General features: G+C 35.1%; 1 protein-coding gene across 1 annotated transcript; it reads right to left on the reverse strand.

The window, feature by feature from the left end:
- Window positions 1-4,756: 4,756 nt before the first annotated feature.
- On the reverse strand, window positions 4,757-12,153 carry LOC122279155 (splicing factor 3B subunit 2-like). Its single transcript, XM_043089538.1, has 18 exons — window positions 11,754-12,153; window positions 10,774-10,893; window positions 10,543-10,668; window positions 10,366-10,428; window positions 10,155-10,262; window positions 9,555-9,632; window positions 9,078-9,170; window positions 8,840-8,926; window positions 7,374-7,475; window positions 7,140-7,259; window positions 6,966-7,028; window positions 6,666-6,808; window positions 6,391-6,472; window positions 6,226-6,284; window positions 6,088-6,133; window positions 5,503-5,594; window positions 5,341-5,410; window positions 4,757-5,177 (listed from the first exon to the last, which is right to left on the reverse strand). The coding sequence occupies exons 1-18, from the start codon at window positions 11,961-11,963 to the stop codon at window positions 5,106-5,108; spliced, it is 1,734 nt and encodes a 577-aa protein (XP_042945472.1). The 5' UTR covers window positions 11,964-12,153; the 3' UTR covers window positions 4,757-5,105.
- Window positions 12,154-12,875: the final 722 nt, after the last annotated feature.

Raw genomic sequence — 12,875 nt, forward strand, 5'->3', positions numbered from 1 at the left:
ACCAGCAACCCAATCTTATAGCAGCAAGACTTAGGGGTTGGGGGTGGAAATAAGGGAGGAGAGAGAGAGAGAGAGAGAGACTTAGCCCCTAAGGTGTAAATCTGGGTTGGTTACACGTGGATGGATTTGGACCGTCGATAGTGGAGTTGCGTGCTTGGATTGTCAAAAGAGCGACGTAGATCTGCATGCTGTGATAAAAATAGTTTTAAGAAAGAAATGAGTACATTACATAAAGAGTTGGCACGAATGAATGAAAGTACACTACGGTCCATCTGTTGCATCTTCTTCGGCTGAATTATGATTTTTTTTCTATTACTAGGTTTCTATAGAATAGGTAAGAGAGAGAGAGGGGGGGGGGGGGTTGTGGTTTAATGTGGGACCGTAGAAATTGTATGGTTAAAAACAGTTGGCATCACGTGGTTTCGAGTGGGGTACCAGAATAAATGCAGTGATGATCCTATGGGCCTATGTACATGTGATTACATGTTACTAAATTCAATCCATTTGGGCATGCAGTATCAGTGTTTCATGCATGCACGTGTGGTTCGCACGAGCGAGTATTTTATTTTTATATACCTTTTTGGGGCTGATACCACTTCATATATACATATTCTTTAAGTAGTTTTGTTATATACAAATAGAGTCACGTACTAATCTATTAATCAATATTGATTTATTCATATTCAAAATTTAAATTAATATTTCTTTTAATAAAATCTACTTTTTAACCAATTACATTAAATTAGTACGCAGATTAGTACATAATTATGCTTGCAACTAAATTTTTCATTCTTTAGGAAATCACTTCATACATCTTCTTCTTTCAAAATAATCGGACCAATAAATTGCTCTGATAATTATATTTATGACAAGTGTACCATTTACAATAGAGAAAAGATATTTACAACCGTGAATTGTATAACTATCATGTAATCGTTTTAAAAAAAAGTAAGTAAAACGAGATATCCACATGAAAATTTTAATTTCTTAATAATAGATTATAATATTTTTTAAAACGATTACACAATTTTTATGCACTCTACACTTGTATGTAATATTATTGTTTAAAGTAGTAGGATTAGGTCATTTATCATCATGAGTTGATTTGTCCTTTGTTTTCCTTTTTCTATTTTGTGGCAAGTTTTGTATGCTGGATTGATCTCATTCATGATCAACTTACGCTAATGTTCCAAACCGCCCTGGACAATGTCCCATGCCATATATGCATATACTAAGTCAATTAAGAAGTTGATCAAAGGTCACCAATTAGGAGTAAAAGTGCGACGTTCTCATATCATGCGCTAAGAAGGTTGGGACATATAAGGTTAATTTTAATGGAAATCAAACTTGGTCGGTTGGTTAGGTAAAGTGTCTTTGTATATATGGTCGTTTTCTGCATTTTCAGAAGGGCAAAAGAATGTCTGTCTGCAACTTCGAACATGACTTCTTGAATATAAATATAAATAAATATACATATATATATATATATATATAAAGTTTTTACAACCAAACATGATCTTTCCGAGAAAGATAGATATTCCAAACAAGATGGCCACATGATAGAGAGAAAAACGAATTGATTATTTGAAAACACTCATTTTAATAAAAAAAAATAATCATTTTTATAAATAATAAATGATCACAAATAGATAATTTTCTTGTATATCTTATACAGCTTTGACATAACAATGAAGTTTTATATAAATAAATGAAAATAAAATAATTCATCAATTTGACCAATTATATATATATATATATATATATATATATATATATTTATGAACAGATAAAAGAACTCAAGATCAGTTTAAACAATTCATTCGCGTGCCAATGTTTGGTGGCTGCAACAACATTAATTAAGCAGCCTCCTCAGTTTAGTACGTATATATTATATTAATTTATATATGACTGATCATCTTATTGATTAAAGATTTATCACAATCAATTTAGTGTTAGGAGCAATCATCTAAAGGTTAAAGTCTCGCACGTGTCACTGCATGATGGTTCAATGGGTCCCCCCCTCCTCTACCACTGGTGCGATTCATGATGGTTCCAGCTTGGCCACACAAATTCTCCAGTACTACGGTGTATATATATTTAGGTAGGTGCAAAATACATCTTTTCGCATCTAATTCTTCAGCTATTTATTTGAAAATAAAATTTCTTGTTCTTTATTTATTTATTTTTTTAAATCGCATTGGCAATCCACCGTATGTAGTAGCTAGAATCATCAAAGTTGTAATGAAAATAAAATGACCAATTTCAATATTATATATGCTTGCTTCGAAGTGCATTTACTTTCCTAATATGTAACAGAATGAAGACATAAAACGTTAAGAAGCGATGATATGGAAAGCCAGACATGCTCTACAAAGTATGTAGAAAGCAACGTACGTGGACCGCTACATTGTTATCAAAGGTACTAAATCCAAAAGCATGCAGTGGACATGAAAATGAAACTTGTGCGGAAAGTAATCAACAGCACAGTGATACGTGGAAAATGCAGGAATAGTAGTAGTACTACTCTCTGACGCAATCAAACTGCATGCACCTCATGTGATATTGATGCATGCAACATATATGCATGGCTCGGTCTGGCTGCAATGTTACTACATAGACTACACCAAATTCTGTGCATTTTGATCTGTTGTCATTTGTCACCATCTGAGAAATTATCTTTTTTCTTTCTAAAGAAACGTCTGAATTAAGGGTCTTTTATGCAGGAAATTAGATGGTAGGAGAATTCAGTTTAGAATTATTGATGAATTTGTTTTCCAAATTATTTACCACGATTTAATGACTCTGCCGAGGTTTATATACATGTAGTTCCATAGGGAAAGTCCCAGGAGCTTTCCAATCATCATGTGCTCAATTTCTGGCCCTTAATGATGTCATTATACATTGACTGAGGTTCTTCTCCATTGAAAGCTTAAATGTTACCCAACATTAATAGACTTCGTAGCTGCCAATCAAGTTCACTGGTTAAGATGGCAATTACTAGCAGTGTTCATGGAGCACACCCAAGTAGTGCACGGATCTATCATGGGGTAATTAAAATCCTGCAAAGCCAATACCTGCAACAAGAGTCAAGTCACTCTGTGGACTAGGAATTTGCCCCTAAATTGGCTGCTTTTTGTATAAAACTAATGAGCAAGAAAAAGGGAAAAGAAATGAGCATGCAGTACCTTAATTCCTGAAAAGATGAAAAGTAATGGTTTTGTATCTATAGGGTTTATTAATTTGAGGCTTACTTGTACTTGAAACTAGCTTAGGAGATCATACTAGACCTCAATTTTCTGTTCCAAAAAAGATTTTTTCGTGCAAAAAACAAAAGCAAACCAATTGAAAGATCCCCTATACTCAACAAGCTAGGATGAAAAACCGGAACCAAAAGGAAAAGGGCAAAGGTATATTCTGGGAAAACATGGCTGATGGCAAATTTTATCACCTCTAGCGAAAGATACAATGTAGAGCCTGAGGAGGAACAGTTAGGTCGGTTACTTTTAACTTCCACTGAAGAAAAAACATTCACCCATCAATAAATGGTACATAACCGTGCATCAGATCTTTCCACTTGAGGTAGAGAAGGCGGTGTGATGAGTAGGTCCATGCATGATTCGACAATGTGTCTATATATATAGCAGGGGACAGATTAATGAAGAAGTAAGGTGTGTGTATATACAGAGAATACTTTAGGCACAAAAGAATTGCACAAAAGTAAATCTACAAAGTGGCTTCGTCAGATTGTAAAATTACTTTTATTATAAAATAGATCTAACAAATTTTATGAAACCTATATTTTGTGTAATCTCTCTTTATATATGTAGTAATTATATATATATATATATATATATATATCTGTGTGTATATGTATGTGTGTACTCAAGCTGCATGCAGAGGTCTAGAGAGAGAGAGAGAGAGAGAGAGAGGCCGGTCATAAAGAGTACTCGCGCACTATAACTAAAGTGCAAAAATTTTGGACCCTAATTAACAAAAATAAATCAAAAGTACCATCAAAGTAGGCTTTGATTATGATAGCAACGTTACTTCGTCAGTGCTTCAAGCAGGCGTCGAACAAAAAGGACTGCGGCAAAAGTGGATCTTACTTGGCAGGTGGCAAAACAAAGAAAGTTTATGGACTAATTATAATAACCATGAAATTAACCCCAGCATCTCTGCTCTTTTTTTCTTAATGGTGAAGAAGTTGTTGATGGACAACATTTATAAAGTTAGTCATAGATTATGACGATGATTCACATTTGAATCGCCCATCTTTTTTCACTTTTTGGCTTTGGATGCTTTGTGCATGCAAAAAATTTAAAAATGGGGTCCCCTGCAAAATGCAAAACCCAAGTCCAACATCAACCTTTTCCTCTAAAGATTAGTTAAGAAAAAAGAAGAAAAACAAAACGCCCTCCATCAAGTTTCGTGACACACCAATATGATCTTTAGTGCCATGATTATGGTCCGTGACTCATCATTTTGACCTTAACCACGTGCTACTGCGACATCCCTATCTCCCCCAAACAGCCATGATTGAATGTCAACGTCGGGCTTGAAGGAAGGCGAGCCATATATTCAACATCATTTCTTTTTTGTCTTTCGTTCGATAAAATTACCGTTTAATGGCTCTTAATATATAAAAACCAAAGAGAAGCCATTAAATGTGATCAATGGATGGCCAGTCTTCATCTTTAATCTTACTATTTACCATAAATACGTAAAGTTTTATTCAATTAAAAAAAAAAAAATCAACTGTCAAAGAATTGGCCATCGTATTCTTTAATGCCGTCTTATACATCATATCAAATGCAGAATGTACGCGTAGGTACTGCAAATAATATATTAGTTTTTTTTTTCTTTTTTTGGATCAGGGACATCCTCAATACGTCGTACCGTTTAGTTGCAAAACTTCCATCCAAATGAACGCACGATAAGTCCCGGTTTGTTCACTAGTTAAGAAGTTACGTATATAACATGTCTGGCTACTCTGTTTCAAAACAAAAATTAGCAATAGCATTCTAAACACCTTGGAAAATGGTGCTAGCTTCAAGTAAAACATGATTGCCCTGGCTAATCTCGCCAGAAACACAACTGCGGCCTACCTAGAACTTGAAATCCTTCTTCTTCGACTTCCCGTCCTTTTCCTGCATCTTCCGCTTCCTTTTCTTCTCATTCTGCACAAATAATATATCTTGTATCTTATGAACAGAACCAAAGGACAAGTCCACTTTAGTGGGAAAGCTCATTTCGTATAATCCCAACGGCCCCTTTTTGTATCCAAGTTTCCCATCAAAAACATTTGTTAAAAAGAAATTGTTATATATATATGAGACACACCTCAGCAACCATGTCACTGAAATCTTCCCGCTGACTCCGCTGCTTCTCTTCCTCTCTTGCTTCCTCATACCTATGAAAAAAGCAACAAATTTGAGAACTCATTCTGCCATAGAAAGCTAAAACAACAATAGTAATAATAGGTATATGAAGTATATCACTTACTTCGCTGGCAACACATTCTCCATGGCTTCCAACTCTTCTGGTAGTAGAGTGACATCCACTTTGTCTGATTTCTGACCTCTAAGCAGATCAACCTGCAAGAATAGAACCAACTAGTATCCAGTGAACCGTACTCTTACAGATCAATACATCCCAATTTGCTGGAAAGTGAATTGTGACCACTGAGCTTCAAAAATCCAATTACCATATTCTTCAGAAAAAATTTCCACATTTATGACAATGATCTTCCAATTAGATGATTGTGTGAGTACCTAGATCCCAGGGTCCCTCTCTAGAATTATACCATGAGCTGTTCACATAGTCATAAAGTGGAAAGCTTTTCCATCCAATGATATGCCTTTTAAATAAGTAAGAGTGTGGCCCTCCATGTAATTCTCTTTTTCCACCTTTTATCTCATTCCTACCCTCAAACTCACAATTTTTTTTTTGATAAGTACTTTTGACCAGAAGAATAATGCATGAGTTCATCATCCTATAATGCTGGAGGTTTTTTATGAGCTATAAATATAATCAAGCACATTAGCTTCTTCAAGAACGAACCAGAAGGGCCTAAATAGACATTATTACCCTTTTGGCAGCTGTCTTGTCTTGAGTGCCAGTGTTAACAACGTATCTGTAGGGAGAAAGGTGCAATAAAACAACTGTAAAGCAATAAAACCGAGGAGCAAAAAGGGAAAAAAACATAAAAACAAAAACATTGCATACGTGTGCGTTGTTCCAAGCAAAGTTCCAGGAGCAATTCTCTCCTCTTTTTCTTCAAGTACCTTTGAAAAAACACAAAGAAAGACAAAGTTGAGATGATATCATCAATTGGAGCATTAAATAAAGACAGTTAATAAAACAGAGCCAGGCTTAAATAACTATACTGACTTGGTAAAGAGGCCTCTCAGGTTCCTTTCTCTGCTGCTTTCGAAGGTCAATAACATCAGGTGTCTCAACACCAGTAGGAGTACTTAAAAAAAAAAAACACACAAATAAGTAATGGAAAATGCAGTATACAATACAGGATCAAGCAATGATCTACAAGAAGATATTTAAGTACACAAGTGTGCAGAGCCTAGCCCAAAAGTGGAGGTGCTCAACCATAAGACTCTGAGGACAAAAACAGTATTCAGGAACATTATCATGAAAGGAATCCTGTATACCTTGAGAGGCTATCTACAGATTGAATGCCAGCCTCTAATTCCTCTTCTTCAATCTCTTCTTCCTCTTCCTCCTCCTCCTCCTCCTCCTCTTCCTCTTCCTCCTCCAAATCACCCCAATGCTTGGTCTTATCAACTGGCTCTTCCTAAACAAAAATACAATTTATAATCAAAACATGCGTGATATTCAATCAATAATAAACCACCCTGTCAGTGGCCATCTTAGTCAGCTTCAGAAATTAAAACTAAAAACACAGAACTGACTAAACCAATCATAAGCTGAACCATATTATGGGAAAGTACCTCATAGTTAGGCTGATCTTGTTGATGAACACCAAATACATCTCCATATAAAGGACGTCCAAACTAAACATAGACAGGGACCCATGAAGTGATTATTTACAGAAAGCTGCTGCGCTAAAACAAGAACATAAACAGTAGGGCACATAAGGAAGCTATCAATACTAAGAAACCTACTTCATCAACAGGAGGCTTGCCCCAGCCACCAGGATGGTAACCAAAGCTAGCTCCAGGAGGTATAGGAGCATTCAGCCCAGGAATTTTCAGATGTGGGTATGATGGTGGTGGACCGTACCTCTGAACAAACATTGACAATTGACAGATATTAGAGAAGGCAAAAACCTTTAAAAAGAAAAAAGAAAAGGGAAGAAAGGGTCCTTCTGTGTAAAAAAAAAAAAAAAAAAAACAAACCTGCATGTTGATGAGCCATGGGGGAGGAGCACCATCTGGCATACCAAGAGCTTCTTTCAGTTCTTGTGACAACATGCCTGGTTTCATTTCCCTTAACTTCACCTATAAACCAGGAAAATGAATACAATTTAAATCACCGACTAAGTTGCAGTCTACCAAAACCATCTTTCTTAAGGTTATGACCCTCCTAAGTAAGTGATGGGCACCAAGGTGGACCTAATCTTAAAGATCATTTACAAGTTCCAGTTGGGCCAATTACAAAGTCAAGAGCTAAGAAGATCAAGAAAGCAATATAAAGATTGGTGCAGTCCACTTGAGACAAAGCTAACAAGACTCCAACATTCATTATGGGCTTAAAAGAAGGAGAACTAGTTTTGATCCATTTGGTACAAGCTATGGAAGAGGGCAACATGACTTGGGATTTATTATTTGGTCTTATTATTATGTTTATTATTTTGAGGCTTTGGATTTGTTGAATATTTGGACTTGAGTATATTTGGTCCGCATATGTCTTATTTTTTATGAACTATGGTTTTTGGGAAGGCCTTGTATTTTTTTTTTTTTTAATAAGTAATAAGACATTTTATTGATGAAAAGATAGGCATAGCCCAGATACAGTAGGAAGGCCTTGTATTTTGGCCAAGAGCTTATTGGAAAAGATATTATATCAACTAGGGCTTATTAGTAGAGCACAAAGGCGACACCGACCATGTAGGGTTTTGTGGGTATTTTTGTCTAGAGTTATTTTAATTGGGATTGCTTATTTAAAGTCATGCAGCCGCCCATCACAAGGGTTGGACATTTGATGATTATTTCATTGTGAATTGAGTTTATCTCCTATTGTTTTTTAATGAACTTTTGAACTTATTAAATGTAAATTACAACTTTTATAGCATTCCTTTTTGTAATCTGGGTTCTTGAGACAGATTCTTCAACGAGTCTAGATTCCCTATAATCTAGGTTCTTGAAACAAGTTCCTCAACAAGTCTAGGTTTTCCATTGGCTTGATTTTGACTTTCTTGTGTGAGTTTTCAAATTGATTGTGAGTTCAAGGGATTTCAATCATACGGGTTCATATCAGTAAGTAGTTTTGATGCCTTGGGAATAGAAGATGATGAGCATGTAGACCAATTATATTATTATTATATATACATCAAGAATACATTCATTCACCCAAATATTTTCTTTTCTTTTCTTTTTTATTGGTAAAAGTGATAATATATTGAATAAATGGAATAGCCATAGTCCAAGCACACAGGATGTATATGAGGAAACACTTACAAGACTAACTGGTATGTTGAATCTAAAAGTAAGATTATACTCATTCACCCAAATATTGAAAAGAAAAGATCAAGTTAATCCTTTTTTTCTGAGTCATCATAAAAGATTACGTTTTGCCAATATCTCCATAAGCTACAGATAAAACATATGCCCGGAAAAAAAGAAAAAAAGAAAAAGATGGATACCTCAAACTCTTTCCCTTCATGATACAGATCTCCAAGACTTGTAAGCTTTGGCTTAGTTTGGTATTTAAAGAATGCATCATGGAGAACCTAACAAATAGTAACCATAAAAAGGCTAATTAGACAAGAAAGAATTATTCTGAACACACAGCAGCTGCAACAAGACATGCAGACAAAAGAATCTAAAAATAACTTTATAGGGTCAGTTATTCATAAACAAAAAATAACCACCAAAAAATACCTGATAGTCGATATCCATCTTTCCCATCTTTGGCTGCATCCTCTCTCTTTGCTTCTGTTTCAACTTCTTACTGTCCTCTTTTTCAATGTATGCCTGTATAGACCACCAGGAAAAAATGTAACTGATCATGATCAGACATGGTGAAATGCATATATATTGGCAGATGAGTCATGCTGGAATAAAACCACCCAAAAAGATCTCAAATAAATGTCAGATGTTGATGGATACGGTTGACTGAAAACATCATGAAAAGGATGAGGAGATGAGATATCGAAGTTGCATTCTCATCTCCATTGGCCTTCTGAGAAGAGGAGTTTCCAGACTAAGAAGAGAAAAGTATTGACACCATGGACCATAGCTAGGGGTGAAAACAGCTATAGAAAACTTATATTTTATTTTGACACAGATAAGGTAGTCTTAGAGCAACACAAGATTTATTCTTCATTCGCATGAAGGAACTCATGAAAGTAGACTTGCCTGTCTGATTTTCTCAATTCCTGTTGCAGCAATAAAATCAGGAAGCTGAAAAGGTTGTTTCTCAATACCACGCTTTCCCTGCAAAACAATACCCAATGCCCGATGAGATACAAGTAATTACAAATATGGAATCAATTCTGCATCTAAATCAGGTTGGTAATTAGATTCTTTCAAAATTAAGAGGAATTCAGCTGGAGCATTAAGCACAACCGAAACTCATCTGTAAATTCAAAGCAGATTAATTAGCACCTTTAACTGTAAACAAATCCCCAATATCCACCATGCAAAGGTTCTGATAGAACTAAAAACTTAAAATTCCCCATGAATGGCATCATATAATGTCTACAGCCCTCAACCACACTAGTGAATACATAAAAAGGGAAATCATATAAGGGTGCCCATTGCCAAACACCTACAAGTCCGGGCTCCATGATTGTCACAGCAGCTCCCCTGCAAGAACCACATATATACATATAAGAGAAACCTTATCAGCGTGATCTTCCACCCCCTATTTCCTAAACCCCACATGTTCACTTTATTTATCAATCATGTATGCACATTTGAACCCATAAGTCTTCAATTCTAGTGAGGCTAGTTAACCTGCAAAAATTTCCTCTTCTGGCACCAATGCCTAGGGACTGGTACAGTATTTCGGTATGATTTCAAAAAAACCAGCAACTTTGGGTCTGCAGCGGTTGCATCCCACACCTGGAAATGAATAAGAGGATACATATAAAACATATGTATAAATAGGTAACGATACAAAAGAAGATTTTGAAGAAGCAAAAAAATCACAATCAAATATCCATACCTCAACAACATCCGGCCTTGAGGATATTTGCTTCAATTCAGCAATCTTCATACGCCGTTGAAGCTGAAAAAGATAACAAAAAGAATTCCATTATCATTTTTTATAACAGAAGTTCATACCCTGATGATGAGATGACAATAACGAAAAAATAACAAAACAATAAAGAGTTGTTCATACCTTTTTCTTCTTATTTGACACACCTCTCTCTTTTTGTTGGTTATCCTGTTCTTCCTCTTCTGAGTCTGAGTCGGCCTTCTTGCTCAAGACTGCATTTGGAGCAGATTCATCCTTGATATCATTCTCCTGGATGAGAAGAATATCAATCCATCAGACTAAGTTCCTTAATGAAAATGTTAAAATAATTACGAGATGTAAAATTGCACTAAGATGATAAAGAATTCCATTTACCTGAATACCGGCAATTTCACGGAAACTGAACTTTTCAAATATTTTTCTAAATTCTTCATCCATGCCATCATCAAGCTCTGCCTGCTCTGGGACATACTCCACTTCAACTTGCTCCACAAGCTAAATTGTTCAATGAAATTAAGATTAATACACATCTTCAGATCCATATATAAAAGCTACTGGGTTTGTGAAGCATCAAACAACAACAATATGGATCTATTATAAGATCTTAATAAGCTTTTCAAGCAAATGGGAGAACATCAGCCTAAACTGAAAATGAAACATCTATTTTACTCGATTATTTCTCTTCACAAAGTAAAGTGAAAAAAAAAAACTGAAATTGACAACAAAAATCAACCAAGCTCCATAATAGAAAGAAATGAAAGGAATTGGGTTTAATAATCCTTTTCCAAATTCCTTTCACTTCCTTTCACTTTCCAAATTGGGTTTAAACCCAATTCCTTTCACTTTCTTTAACCAGATTCTAGAAGTAAGATGAAAACACGATACCCAATAATAATCACCATGAGACTCTGCATTTCCTTTATCCTTCCACAAACAGAATTGAATCAAAACAAAAAATTCCTCCAAGTGTTGAAAAACGGAGGACTAACACATGAAGCTTATGTTCACTCTATTCAAGGTTACAAAAGCACGGTCACTTAATTTCTCGCCATGATTGAATATAGATCCCTGAAATTTCCTTGACACATTTTTTTCGTTTACCACCACTATCTGGACAAACAAACACACAAAATAAGCACGACGTGAATCGCGGACCAAATGTTAACCACAAACCCTAATGTCGCCAATCCATTACCAAAATCCACTAAAAAATCTCCAACTCCAGCTTCATTTCAGTAATCAAAGATTCATAACAGCCACACAAAAGCACGTAGAATAAAAAATTTCTGAACCCGAATAATCAACTAGAATTTTAAACAAAGAGGATACTAGAGGGAGAGAGCGAGAGGAAAAACCAGCTGAGGATGGTTATTCTCCTTGGAATCATCATCGGGGGCGTCGCTATCGTCTACGGAGGAGGGGTCGGCCGCCTGGGAGGCCTTGCTGTTCTTCTTCTGCTTCCGCCGGCGACGACGCCGATCGTTGTCGCGTGACTTCTTGGCGGTTGTCGGATTAGGGTTGAAGCTCAGATCTCCGTTCGGGAGCGGGAGAGTTTCCGCCACCATCTTCGGGCGTGCGTTGAGACTGGCACGAATCGAAGGGGTTCTGTGTGTAACAGTAAAATGTGCAGGACTCGGGAGGTAGGGAGGATGAGAAAGAGGAAGGACGCTTACGGGCCGAGTCGATCGAGAAATATCCGAGAAACTTGAGACATGTGAGGCTGTTGGCACATGAGCATCAGTAGTCGGCACTACCAAACGTGGGTGTGACTGTGGACTGTGGAGTTTCTATAAAAATTAAAATTAAAAAAAATTAAAAATTAAAAAAAAAAGGCAGATATAAATTTCGTACAAATTCTTTAACAAAGGGAAACGTTAATTGAGTTCAAATTCTGTGATATAATTAAGAAAAAATTTATTTATCTTTTTTCTTCATAATCTTCTCATCAACTCATTATACAATATTAAATAATAAATTTATAAATAAAATATAATTTATAATTTATAATTTATAATTATCTAATAACACGTCAAAAAATAATAATAAAATGATGATAATTAAAATAATAAATAAAATTACTCATTATTAATGTTTGAGAATTAAATTTATGTTAAAACATTGGTAATTATTATTATAAAAATTAAGCATGACAGAGTACAAGTCTTGTCCAAATAAGTACTATTTGGTTTGGGAATTAAAAAAAATTACCTATTTGGTATAATAAAATAAGTTAAAGATTTTGTCTTAAATTATAAAATCTAAGAGAGAAAGAGTATACATATAAAATAAAACTAATTAATTACTTATATATTTAATATTATCTAAAAAGGTTATCAAATCAAATAAAATAGATCAGATAATTTCATTTAAATAAGACAAATCTATGTATCACCTTTTTTATTACTAGAGAACTTTTTTAGACGTGTAAGTCTCGGGATATATCTGATATAATGATTTAAATAAAAAAAAAAAGTGAA

Source organism: Carya illinoinensis, chromosome 10, assembly GCF_018687715.1.
Source record: "Carya illinoinensis cultivar Pawnee chromosome 10, C.illinoinensisPawnee_v1, whole genome shotgun sequence".
In the NCBI taxonomy this organism is placed as follows: Eukaryota; Viridiplantae; Streptophyta; class Magnoliopsida; order Fagales; family Juglandaceae; genus Carya; species Carya illinoinensis.

What these genes read in the sequence shown, in the direction of transcription:
- LOC122279155 (XM_043089538.1), bottom strand. Translation starts at nt 11,963, where the DNA reads ATGGTGGCGGAAACTCTCCCGCTCCCGAACGGAGATCTGAGCTTCAAC. An exon ending in AAGATCAGCCTAACTATGAG is followed by an intron (nt 6,809 to 6,965) that starts GTACTTTCCCAT and finishes ATTTTTGTTTAG; the next exon opens with GAAGAGCCAGTTGATAAGAC. An exon ending in TTGCTTGGAACAACGCACAC is followed by an intron (nt 6,134 to 6,225) that starts GTATGCAATGTT and finishes TTCTCCCTACAG; the next exon opens with ATACGTTGTTAACACTGGCA.